The sequence below is a fragment of the Brachyistius frenatus genome, unplaced genomic scaffold (assembly GCF_029030835.1).
Source record: "Brachyistius frenatus isolate BFR_SWC_R1_liver_20210118 unplaced genomic scaffold, ASM2903083v1 Contig_617, whole genome shotgun sequence".
In the NCBI taxonomy this organism is placed as follows: Eukaryota; Metazoa; Chordata; class Actinopteri; family Embiotocidae; genus Brachyistius; species Brachyistius frenatus.
In genome coordinates this window covers 24937-38878 of record NW_027211216.1, presented here as the reverse complement: position 1 = coordinate 38878, position 13942 = coordinate 24937, and the positions used below count along the sequence as shown (strand labels likewise).

The following is a 13942-nucleotide window of genomic DNA, read 5'->3' as shown; positions in this document are numbered from 1 at the left end:
TAATCTGCGAACACCCAGCAGTTTGAAGGTAACTGTTAAATGGTATCACAGAAAAAATGATTTCATATTACTATCTGTACGGTAAGATATCCTCTTCATGAAGTTATAGCTCATGGCTAGGCTTATATATTTGTATCATTTTGGGTGTACTGACCCTTTAAGAGAGGGTCTACCATCCTTGGTTATTTCATAGCAATGAGCATTTTTTTTAAAGAAACATAAATTTCACTAAGACTCTTGTCTGAACAAGACAATACAATCATTTTAAAGATAAGACAGACGCACTGAGAGAGAACTATCGTTTCTCTGTTGCACACGAGAGAATGGGGGTGTTTTCAGTGGAGCACAGGGTGCTGAAACACCACAGAGTGGGTGTGAAAATGTAAAAGGGACTATCTGCAATCCATAATCCAGAGGTTGTCAGAAAAATGTAGAGTTAAATCCTAATCTGAACATAGCCTATCTGGGATTGTGTTTGCTCTACCATCAACCAATCCCCCCACACAAGTACAAGTACCAGGGTTTGAATTTTTAATTGTGTCTATTATTTAGAAACATATGGAGATGAAAGAAATGGGTACATAGGATCTTTAGTCACATGAAACAATCATAATACTGAGTTTGCAAAGGACACAATCATGTTTATGCATGTCTCCTGTTGAAAAGTTGGAATCTGTCTATACTGTATGTGAAAGGATACCTTTCTGGTGTGTAATATGGTGATGGTGTTTCTTGTGTTTCAGCTCAGTGCACATGGAAGAATCCTCAGTAATGCAGGGAGCCCAGGGGGTCCTGGTTCAGAACTGGCCCACTGCATCCAGTGCTGCTGGTAAGAATCCATCAAGACACCCTCATCTAAACCAAGCAAAACTAATTTAGACATGGCTAAGGCACAGAAAAATAAGAAAGTTTAATAAAGTAGGAAGTCCCCTTGGCAGTCTAGTCCTCTAAAACATCCTTGTCTAAAACAGTGATAACCATTCACGATTAGGATTATTAAATCTGTTTTCAACACATTCGTCAACGCAGATTCAAACAATTTCTAAACTAATTATCTCAATAACTGTACATTCCTCAAGAGCTTATCAAACCGCGAGAGAGTAATCAAATGAGGAAAACATATCAGCTTTGAGATCACCCCGACCCACTCCTACCACTTCCCACTGCTGCAGGGAGAGGAAATGACATGTGCTATGTAGGTGGAGATGGATAACTCTCCTCTTTGTAGCAGGAAGAGACACAATACAGAGAAAGAGAGGAAGAGAGAGACTATCGTTGATTGGATTATCAGCAAAATGTTTATGGAGGCATGAATCACTGAGCCACAAACATTAGAGAATACATCAGAGAATGATAATAATACATAATTACATTATTTCTCCTTTGAATGTGGATCTCGTTCATTCTCTAGCTCTTTTATTCACACACCAATGAAAACCAAGACTAGTCGTGGGATAAAATCATTTTTAATATTTTATATAACATATAGACAATCAGGATTCTGTGTCTGTGCATTATCACAGACATCAAATTTTTTAATGCTGTTTTGTGGTGTTAGATTTTAATATTATTGTCATTCAGGAAACAATCATGACTAGTTTGGAACAGACACATCAAAACTGAGTCATATCCAAAGTGTTTAAATATAATACTGGCAGCACTTTTGCTGTAAAACAAATGCAAATAGCGCAATGTCGTTGTCAAGTATGCAGAAATACTGCAAGGGTGAAATAGACTTGCAAGGTGACTTTCACATTTATAAAGTAGGAATATGTATCTCTATTATGTTAACTAATGATGACAGGAGAGAGTTGTACGAAGTGACGAGAAGTCACTTTATTTACAGACAACAGAAAATTAAGTATTTTTGGCCATCTGGATGGAAAAGATGTTACTAATGTTCAAACAAAGCACTGCAAAGGAGCAAAAATACTAAATGACAGCATATCCATTGATAGATTACTTTTCACAGACATTGTAACGTGAATGTCACTGCATATGATGTCAAAACTAATGTCCCTAACAAAGATTTATGACCAAAGATGGACTGCACACACAGTGTGAGCACCCTCCGTGGAGAATTCAGTTGTCAGTTATCAGCTTTCTCATGATGACAGTGAAGTGGGGTCAAAAAATATTAAGAGTGAAGTAGAGTGGACTGCAGAGAAAAAATGAAGGGGAAGACGTGCGAGTAGGAGACACGTAGGTGCAATGAAAAGACAGGAGCAATGATGAAAATGCAATCAAGTTTAGTCAAAGAGGTGATTTGTCGTAATTAAGAATGTGTTTGGCCTGGTGTCTTCTATAGACAGAAGGTGGTGGGATGGGCAGGCAGACAAACTACCCACACAGTAACTACTGTCTCTTCCTATCCCCGCTCACGTACACACAGCTTCCTCCGCGCTGCCATCGATTTTTTGCCTTGGCTGAGGACTTACAGCCTGCGGGTGTTTCAAAACATGAGAGATAGAAAGACAGAGAAAGAGAAGGAACAGAACAGGCAACAGTGACGTCTTCAGGGTGGGTCATTGTAACGAGATCAGCTGGTGAAGATTTAAAGTGGTTTAATTAAGCTGTGGCGGTCTGAGAACAACACATTGTGTGCACGCTAACCTTGCTTTGCCTGAAGGCTAACTGTCCCCTTCTTTATCTCATTGTTGGCCAGGTTAAGAATGGAACTATTAGCTGAGGGCTATTCTGGCTTCAGGTCATATTTTAAGGGTGTACTAAGAATAATTCAGGGTTAAGAGTGTCCGGAATTATGAAAATCATAACGGCTTTCCCTACTGAAGGATAAGATTGAGAAAGATTTATGTTCTAACTCTCAAGTTGATTCTGTTTATCATGTCTCAGAAATGGAGATATTGATTCGATGTGGCCTGTCACATCGCTATGAGTCATAGGCTGTGCTATTTATAAGAAAGTTTTCTTGTTTGTGAGGTAGACTGTGGTTTTTAGGTGGCTTTGTTGAGGGCATCGTTTCAGTCTGGGTGCTGTACCAACAGCTTGCTGTCTTGCCGCAGATTCTATTTCTTGTTTCAATGTGAGACACCGAGGTACATCCGACAACGCCCCTTTTTTCCTCCTCTCTGATTTAGAATCTGCAGTTGTATGTTGGTATCAATTTGAGTGTCTGTGTCACTGTTTAGTGTTGCCATGCGTACGTGCCTGTGTGTGTGCTTGGCAGTGTTTCTAAGTGTGTTTTGGCTGCCTGCTTTATGCGCTGCTCCTGCTGTGACAGATGGAGCACAGCCCACGCCCAGATTAACAGACCCACATTAATGAAATCAGGGTTGTGCTTGGTGTCTAACTCTCTCTTCCTATCTGTTCCTCACTCCCTCTGTGTCTTCATCCTCTGTCTCTCTCGGTTTCACAGCTCAGTCTCTAAAACATGAGCACATTGGGATTCAGAGGGAACTGTGCAGAGTTGCAACAATCCCCTGGTGAGATGGAAAGAGAGAGATAGGAGGGAGATAAAGTGGGTTGCGAAGCAAGGGTTGAAAATTAACAATACAATAAGCAGTAATGGATAAGGTGGATACAAAGGTAGAGATGCAACGGATTGTTTGGGAGGAAGTGACAGTGAGTAAATCAGAGTGATTGACTGAAAGAAAACTCTGCAAAGGGAAGAGAGGAAGCTGTATGAGACTGTTGTTGCTAGGGGAGAGTGGTTAAACTAGACGGAGTGTGAGAGAGAGCAAGAGAGGGAGAGAGAGCTTGCAGCATTATTCTCCATCAGCATAAGCACTGTCACCATGACTTCTACCAATGTCCTCCTGCTTCACTGGAGGATGTAGTTTCCACGGCAACCATTCATGGTCTCTAAAATTGGCAAGATAGGGAGGAAGGGGGGCTGTTATGCAGAGGGCGGTGTAAACATATGGTGTTGGACAAAAGGTACTGAAGGAGGGGGAGCAAGTGGGTGGGAGGTGTAGGAGGGGTTGGGAGGGGGAGGGGAGGGGGGGCAGACCGTATCTGGTGATGGGCAAAACAAAGGACTGAAACGCAGGTACATGAGCGGAAGCAAAGGCAGAGTGAAAGGGAGCGATAGAGTTAAAATGGGAATGGATGTGTTTGGAAAGTGAGAGTTAGAGGTAAGAGTTGTTTAGGGAAGAAGAAAACACAAGTGAGTAAGATAGGGAGAGTGACCTACATTCACTGGGGCGGTGGTGTACTGCAGGGGTAGATGCAGGTTTACTGTTTTCTATATCACCCTGGATCTATATACAAACTGAAAACTTCATGTAAATGCAGAGGAAGAGAGAAAGGCAGTTTTGATTAGAGTTAACAGTAATCAGCTGTGTCAGGCACCTTTCAGAGTAAAAAAACAAAACAAATCAAGGATGAAGGCCAAAGGCCAAGTGAGGGGGAGAAAGTGTGGAGACAAAAGATTCTACTGAGAATTTATTTGGTATTTTGCTCTTTCAATGCCTCCATACTTAATCATATGAGCTGCTGTCCAGCATTTAGGACCATGACCTCATCAATTTGTGTTTGCTTTGTCTCATCAGGAAGGAGGTTTGAATTTGGAAAAGTAAATTATGAATAATCTCTCTGAGTAATAAAAAAGATAAAGAGGTGGGGATAAGAGTATACGCTAGATTAAAGTCAATGCTGAATGTCATAGCTCATGGCTTCAGGCTTTTGGTTAAGGTGTATTCATTGTGAAAATATTGTTTGCACCTTCAGCTAGGTGTGGTAGAACAGTCTTGAAGCTAGCAGGGTCTTCTCACTCTTCTGAATCCCTCCAGCCCATCTGTTTCCTACTCTCGACTTGGTTATTTGCTTTCCTCTGTTTTTTGTTCCATCCTGTGCTCTCTGACTCTTTAAATATCTTGCCAGTTCTCTCCTTCCTTCTCTCGTTTTTAGGAGAAAAAAAAATCTCTTCTTCGATTTATATTTCATCATACTACATATACTGTACACACACAAAAAGCAACACGAACCGCAACACATACACTGAAATTCATTGTTATTTTTATTATTTTTAAGCCCTGTCACAAGGGACTGCTTGTGTCCACCATCTGCCACATGATGGAGATGGGAGCAGATAGCAAGGTGCTCAATCTGGCGTGAAATCCAAACAGGCACACTCACACACAAAATTATATATACACACACACACGCACACACACATATACACACATATGAAATGCCATAATTACTCCTGAAAGCTTGCAACCAACCATCAGCATTGTACTTGTATTTTACCCTCAACTATTTCTTTATTCTATTTACTCTTTGCAGATTTGGGAATATATGGTAATTTATGCAGGCACCCAAATGCATTCTTCTCTCACCACAAAGGCATTGCAGTGAAAACCCGAACGCATGAATAAGAATTAGGTTTTTGAATAGACGGCAACATCACAGTTTGTTTTTATCAAAATATACACTGCTCGTGCACTGCACAGCACGCAAACAGACACAGGTGCTGTCTCAGAGAGGGGTGTGGTCCCAGCTAAGTGTTTTATCCATCATCATAACAACCGCAGATTTCTCCACCACTGCAGTGTGTGAGGAAAAAAAAGAATTCACGCCTTGAGGGGCTTTTCATCTATTTTTTTCTCTGCTCCCACCCTCCGTTTTGGTGGGGAGTATTGTGTTTCATATCTGCATCCTTGTGCTTCCTGGCCCCTTTTCTTCCTCCTCCTCCTCCTCTTCAGCTTGTTATGTAACACTGCACTGCGCTCCACTGCGCTTCTGCCCAACTGGCCGATGGTAGGGCAAGACAAGAGGATGAATAAAGTAGACGTGGCAAAATGGAGCTTGGGTGATTTAAGTGGCTGTGAAAACCTTTGGCGACACAGGGGAGCGAAGGGACAGTCACACGCAAAGAAGCTGGGCTGAAGACTCCGGAGATCAAACTCAGCAGAGCATACAGAAAACATCACAGACTGTAGGGCAAAATTATTGATCACAAGGGCTTGTGTCTCTCTTGTATTGTATACATACAGAAGTACAGGGTTACAATTTTGCAGGTTGCAGAGACAGGCAACAGTCAACAGCATTAAATAAACAACCCTCCTCATTTTTTTATTTGCCTGTTAGTTATTGTTGATGGACAAGCTGTTTAATACCAAATCACATTAATGTTACCATAAACACTGATAGGCATGATTAAGACTCTTGTCAATAACAGCAAGGGATGGGTGTTGGTATGCTAAGTTTTCATGCTAGATTAGATGAAAGGTCAAAGGAAATGAGAGCTATAGACGGAGTGTGTGAGAGGAGGGATGGCGGCAGGGAAAAAGAAGCAGAAGAGTTTCTGCAAGAGGAACAGAGAAGAGAGCAGAGAGGGAGTTCTGCTCTGCAACAGCCATCAACAAATCAGATAGAGGCAATGGTGTGGAGATCAGTATTGGGTGAGTCTGTTGCCATCGTGAAGGAAGAGGCACAAAGAAGAGGCAAAGGGTAAAAGAAATGATAAAACACATGAAGAGACATAAGAGGATTCATCTTAAGGAGTACATTTAAAAGTGACAGATGTGCAGTTTTCCTCTCGGGTAAAATTCACATCGCTATTTATCCCTGTAGTCAGTAACATCAAAATGACATTTGTTGTTAGAAATGTTGAAAAGTACAAAATTAACCTCCCATAGCAGTGAGCACTGCTTTTTTCAGCTTTTTAGCTGCGCTAGAGTTTTGCACATGATTGTTTTTTCTATTAATTCAGCATTTGACATTGTCCCTTTTATGACAGTTACTCTGCCCTGCCTTACTCTTTTCCATCTGGCTGCTCTCAGCATGACTCATCACTCTCCAGGGTGTTGTTTTGTTTATGAATGTAACTTTGCATGGATGCACTGCTGTCTCATCAAGTTGGCACATTGGGTTAGACAGGTAATTTCTCAGAGGCAAGAGAGTGGACTCTTCAGTGCAAGCTATTGCTAACCATCCCGTATTCTGCATTTTCATTTAGTGGTTTTGTGCTCCTTTTCCTCTGTGTCTGCTTAACTTTTGCAATCATAAAAGTCATTTCATGTCTCTGCTGGGGGAGTCAGATGAGGACTCACTGGAGAAAGACACTCGCCGTGTAAACGAATGTGACTTTTGCTGTCTCTGCGTCTGCATGTAGGGAAAGCGGTGACTGGATCTAGGCTGTCCTGTCTTAATCTTCTCAGTCTCTTTGTCAAATTCTGTCTTCTCTCTGCAGCTCTTGCAACTGTATTGTCATAGTCAGTGAAAGCATGAGAGATTTTGGCAGAATAGTGATGTAGAACAATTCAAATGCATGACCCACTTAAGTCTTTGACGGTGGTTAAATATACCCAAAGGAAACAACAATTACTTGAATTGTTAAGTAATCTGCTGCATATTTTCTTGATTAATGAGTTGAGAACAAAATGTCCAAAATACAGATATTCAATTTACAGTGTTTATGTATATTAATACATTTTTGCTTGAAAATTTATTACAAAAATTAATAAATGATCAAAAAAGTTGGTTGTTAATTTTCAAATTTTGTTCTATCATCACCTAATCGTGTCAGCTGTAATTCAGACATAGCATTCTGTAAACCCTTTATAGACTTTATGTATTTGTTCACATTCAAAACATGAAATGAGATAAAGTGCCATTATCTGCTTCGATTTGGACAGTTCAGCTACAGAAGGAGGAGCTCTAGAGGAGTGCGTGCTTCTATGACTGATTAGGATTGTATGCCAAGCAGGACACATTATATTTGGGGTGGATTTGCTCCATAAAGCCTTCACTGTAAGCCGATCTCACTGATAGTTTTTAATTATAAATGGTAGAAATATGGAAGGGAAAACAAGTACGAAGATTGAGCAAAATATGAATTAGCAGGGATACAAATGTTATATGATTATGGAATAAGAGCGGAAATTGTTTCGATTATTCGTCCTCTTGCACCTCTATAACCATGCAGTGCAATAATGTAAGCAGTTCAGTATATCAATCCATCCCTATAGGGCTGCTTTAAACGCTATCTGGTGTATCACCCATGGCCATCTTAATTGGATAAATTTCCCATCATCAACAGAAACACTGCCCCTCTGACTTCTCCTACGCCTGACATTTTTATTTTTATTTTTTTTATTTTATTTATTTTATACACTTTATTAATCCCTGAGGGGAAATTTCTTCTTCATCACATTTATAGTTAAGTCAGAATTATGTTTGTATTCCTTAAGCCCCGTTTTAACTGCACAGGAGCACCGACATGTGCAAAGCGGTAGGTCTTAGATGCCCAGACTGAGCAGGCATCATTTTTGTTCATGTTGCACAACCAGCAAAAGGGCAGAGGGTGTGGTGATTAATAAATTCACTCTTAATCACACCACTGGTGTCATTGCTCTGAAGCAGCTTTGCCAATCTCAGGGAAGCATGACAGCCATCAACACCTCTCCTCCCACCTGTGCAGTCTGTTTGTGGTAATTTCCTCACCTTGAAGTTCACTTTGTGCATCTTTATGGTCTTTCGGTGTCAAACATTTGGCAGGCTTTTTCTGCTGGTTGTTGCACTGTCACAAAAATGTGGCTGTTTATGTTGAACTTTATGTTTTTGTTTAGGATAACGTTTGACTTGAAGTAAACAAAAGCCAAACATGTCCTGTATAATGTGGCGCTTGATGGATGATAAGAGTATGACAACACTGGAAGCTGCTATTCTGTACCCTGGGTACTGCATGAGGTCAAGCTTCTTTTCCTAGTCACTGTTCCTTCTGGTTGGATGGAGCTGTGTTCAGTTAATCTCGCCTTTGGAAAGAACTCAGAAAAGGAGTCAGAGAACTAAAAGGAATATGTGAGGCAAGTGTGGCAAGTAGGTCATTGCTGTAAGGAAATAACTAAAGTGACTGTTTTCATTTGGTTGTATTGTTCACAATGACACACTCCCACATAATGGAGTGAGGGTGTGATCACTTTTGGAGCATGATGTTGTCCATACATAAATACAGTTAATACCTGCCAATAACTGAACATCCATGTGTTCGATTTGTACCCACTTTGGGCTATCTTTTTCAGCAAGAAATTATTCATGTCCAGCACAGGTTGGCATTTGTTAAACAGTGTTATTTATTTCTCCAGACAGGTCATGTGTGTCCACTGGCAGATTTGTAGAGTATAAAACTTGTGGCTGAAGAAAAGGTGTTTTTTTTTTTTTTGTCCATATACATGACATACAGCTACAAATACTCTATTTGATAAAAGTTAAATGTATTTGCTATCCTAAATACATTACTTTGATACAGAAGCACCTCAATGAACTTAAAGTTAAACTGATAAAGACTTTACAACTGCGCCTTTACAGGGTATGCCAACACCCAACATTTGGTAATTTTAAGAACCCCATCTGTTTGAGGCAACTTAATAGCAAATAATAACCCGTCATCCATCTCTCTGTTTCTTTCAGATGCTGAAGGCGGAGAGGTTTCACCCCCAATGGGCGCTGGTGTAGACAGCAACAGCTGGCACTTTCGCTATGGCCCAGGTGGTCCAGGCGCACCCCCGCAGCACCTGAAGCCCGGCGAGGTGCCCCCAGAAGCCTTCATCATCCCCGGCTCCCCCGCCATTATATCCATCAGACAGAACCAGGGGGGAGAGGACGACAAGAGCGATTTCATCACCTTCGGAAAGAAAGAGGAGGCCAAGAAGAAAAAGAAGAAGAAGAAGGAGAAGAAAGACAAGAAGGATAAGGGAAAGGATGACGGAGATGAATAGAGGAGCAGAAAGTGAAAATAGCAAAGAAGAAAAGGGTGTTGTTAAAACAGAGGTACCAACCAAAGTCCACTGGGCAAAAAGAAAATGTAAAAACTTATATAGATTTTCCAATTTCATTTTACTACCTATTCTTACTGAAAACATTTTAAAGCTCTCTGTTTTGAACCTGGCCTTACCAAGATTTATTTTTACCATCAGTTCCTTACTGAGGTAAATTACTGATCTTGCCTTGATACAATAAAATGATTGAATAAGATGATTTTTCTCCACGCCCCATGTGCCTATACACCCTGAGTCAACTCATGTCATCTTTCAAGTAAGGAAGGACCACTCTTTGCCCTTGTCTTCAATTTTTCTCCTTTAACCCACTGGGCACGTTGGCACCTCTGTCTTAGCCCCTCCCAAACTACAATGTGTAAACCTTTCTCTCTGAGTGGAGAGATATACTTTGTACAAGAACAAAAAGCTGTGCCAGCCAAGGAAAAGAAGAAACACAAGAAGACTGAGTGAGATGTATGCAGTCTGAAGCTGGACACACTCTACTTGTAAATAGCACAGGCAAAAGTCACAGAAACTAAGGCTAACATGACACTGCTGCAGATTCCTCTGGTAATTACCAACAGTGTTCCCTGAGATCTCAATGAAACCACATGCACATACGCATGCTCACACATTCAAACATGCAAACATATACTTACTTATCATGGCAAAGTGGACACGGAAAGCACTTGAGACCTAGAAAGAAGTAGAGAAAAATCAACTGGCGCAAAAGAAATGTGCTTCAAGCTAGACACTGCAAGCTTTTTGCCCTGCACAGTCGCCGACGAGGTGCACATGTACATCCAACTCTCTCAGGATGAAAGCTGCATCCTTTGCAATCACTCTGTATTTGCTCACTGCAATGAAAGGACACAGAGCTTCATCTCCTGCCAGAACCCCAACTGAGGAATGCAGAGAGCACTGGAAAGAAGGCGAAATGGGAAAATAGCTCACATTCTCCTGAGGATCACAGAGGGGAGAGTTCAGCTGAGCTGGCTTGTGACGCCGCGTTTCAGTCAGTGGACTATGATGAAACCTTACAGATTATTCGGAGAGATTTTGATAACACCTTCTCTTCTCCCCCTACTGCAGCAAAAGCCTCATGCTTTCTGCGTTGAATGTTTGGTAGCAACCAGTCCTTACCTATTACCTTGAGTTTACAAATGCCCACCTGCTTGTACTTCCCCCAAGCTGCCACAAGCCGTCTTCTCCTCCCCAAGCCGCCGTCCCCCCACCCCCACCGTCACCCATCCCACTGACTGCCTCTTCATGTGACAATTAAGTTTGTGAACTTGTTCTGATTTTCTTTATTCTCCAAAGAGATTCGTTACTGCATACAATGGCTTTTTTTTTCTTTTTTTTCCGTCCTCAAAGCTTTAACTTCTTTTTTGCGTGCAACACCCCACCTTCATTTACCCTCAGACACTGACCCTAACCCCTGCTCTGACCCCCTGCTCAGGATCAGTCCTGGGAATGGCCTGCTCTGAACATTGTGGTGTGCTAAGAACAGCATGGAGTAATGTGGATGAGGCCTGGGGAAGTCCAGTCTGGGGTCTGTGCCCTGGACTCTTGTCAGATGTTTCTCAAGTGCAAAACGGTTCAGTGCTTTTAACTTGTGAATACTACAGTATGCGGTTAATTTCCTGTTTGTAACCACTGATGAGAGGGGACCAGGTGGGATGAAGCCAATTACACGGACTGTGGGGGGCTGGAATAAAGTGAGATGTCATGTCCCATGGGCTGCCCCTCCCCTTCTACGTACAAGAGACGTTCTCCCAACTTGATTGTTTAGGATTGTTGAGTCACATATTAGCTTTTATGTACGCTGTAAATGTAGCGTAGACTTTTCATAGATTGTCTCTACATTGATAATTGAAACCTGATTCAAAAATCTAGGTATCTAGAGATTCCCATCCCAGAGCTATATCCCACCAATCCTCTCTCAGGAGGTTTTGAAAAAGGGGCACGCACATGCCTCAAAAGGCCGCTTCTGTTGGTTCCCCTCCCCTGCCTGTAACTTGTTGCCACATCCCCAGAATTTTGCGGCTCAGTATGACGCCACTCCATTAAGTGGCTGCTGCATGTACTGCTCTAAGGAAACACATACTATATAGAGAAATATATATATAAATAGATAGATGGCTATGATTTTATTCTTTTGTATTATCATTTTTCTTCATTACTCGCACAGGAGATATCTGTATGTACTTCTGTCTCTGCCAAACATCTATGTACTACAATCTTCACGCTCCACAGATGTTGTATGGCATCCACTAAACCTCTTTAGATATTTGTAAATGCTATGGTGTGATACCTTTCAACGCAAGTTTATAATTTTTCTTTTACCCACAATGATTTTGCTTTTGAGACCAAGCAAAGCAAGAAAAAAAGAAAAAAAAATCACTTTGTGTCTGGCTTTGACATGACGATCTAACTAACACTGTATTATTGTAACTGAAAAATGTATGATCTTATGATGAGCTATCACTACCCTTTCACTCTTATAAAAAGAAAAAATAACAAAAAAATCCAGTGTAAAAAAAAAAAAAGAAAGGAAAAAAAAAAGTATATGTAGTGTATGCTTGTGTTTAGTGAGCGTTCATGCTGTCATTCTTTCCCAATGTATGGTGGTGAACTATGGTGGAAATGTGCTGTCCTAAATGGATCAGCCAAGATATGTTGTAAAACCTTTTTTTGTACACCCTCTCATCAACTGTGACAGTGAAGTAGTGAATTTAATTTCTTTCATTCATTTTCTGACTTTTTATTTTACCTAAATGGATACAGTGGTAATGTGTTTGGTTTATAAATCACTAATAAAGTTTTCTTTCTTAAAAATACATTTGAAATGATTGTCCTGTGTGTGTGTGGGGGGGGGGGCTATGCTTTTTCTGTCATTCGTAGATGAATCAGATTACTTGAGATAATAGCTTTGTTTAGTTTTTTTTTTAGGTTTTACCCAGTTCATCTTTATTTTTTAAATACTGTAAAGCAAATGAGGCCATTTTATTTAAAACCTGGCCTTAACTAATAAAAGACTTGATTAGAAATCACACATTTACAGAGGAGGCTTTTATCTCAGGAGAGTTTTAAAAGGGTCAATGCAACAGTCGAGAAGAGTGGGGAAAATGGATCACTAGGAGCGAGAAAGAGTGCATGTCCTCTCCGAGGGCAGAAGCGACTGACTATCCGCAGGCTGCTCTCCACTATCACACATGCTCACATCCCACTTATTTCTCTGGACTGACAAGCAGTCATTCGGAGTGGCTCGTTCCCTGCAGAGATGATAGACAGGCAGAATGATCTGCCCAGCTCAGATGCCTAATTTCTCCTCATTGAAAGCATGGTCACAGATGGTCCAAACAGTCACATATGAAAGGAAGCTTCCAGATGCAAAATAATTGAATAGAGTAGCTAAGTAGATTTATGGTATCCTTATGGGTGAGTTTGTTGGACAAAAACACAATAGAGAGACGTCAGTCATGCTGGCCTGAATAAAATGGAGTATTGATAATCAATACTTTTATCCAGTCATCTACTCAGGCAACACAATAGTTTCCTAAAAAGTAAAATTGACCTCTTGGAATGACAGCTTTTTGTTGTCATTTGTTGTCTAGCATAAACAAATGTTTGACTTTTACATGGCTCAATGCTTAATAGATATGTTATACTGATGCTACTGTTAAAATATATCAAGTTAATTAAGTCTCCTTCCCTCCAGTTTTGGCTTTCATCTTTCATCCAGAGAGGGAAGACTGTGATGAGAGGTTCAAGAGTTCATGTTACAACAAAAGTGCTTGCAAAAATGCTGCATCTAATTCTTTATTTCCTTTTCTCCAGGAGACAGAAGGAAAATGTTTCTATGGTTACAGCTATTTGGGGAATAGTCTCTATAGTAACAGCCTTATATAATTAATAGACGCATGACGGTTGAAACAGTGGGGTGCCCAGGACGGGGTCATGGGTGTGTCCATTCATCTGCCACATACAGCAGTTTACATATGACTATAGCTGCTGATTTGATGATGCAATACCAGAAAATAATAATTATAGGGCATAACTCCAGTTCTATGAGTACATGTATAGCCCTTTTTGTGCTTTTTGCTGCTGATTAATCCCTCGAAGGCTTCATTACGTGTCATTGTAGGTAAAGCACAGGTCTGTTATTAACGGCAGGGTTCTTTTAAATATCCCAAGAAGGTATTACAGAGAACCAAAAT

The 13942-nt window shown here is 40.8% G+C and overlaps 1 protein-coding gene across 1 annotated transcript; it reads left to right on the top strand.

Moving 5' to 3' along the window:
- The first annotated feature begins 722 nt into the window (after positions 1–722).
- LOC138614916 (protocadherin alpha-4-like) lies at positions 723–12562 on the top strand. Its single transcript, XM_069688521.1, has 2 exons — positions 723–829; positions 9376–12562. The coding sequence occupies exons 1-2, from the start codon at positions 754–756 to the stop codon at positions 9681–9683; spliced, it is 384 nt and encodes a 127-aa protein (XP_069544622.1). The 5' UTR covers positions 723–753; the 3' UTR covers positions 9684–12562.
- The last annotated feature ends 1380 nt before the right edge of the window (positions 12563–13942 follow it).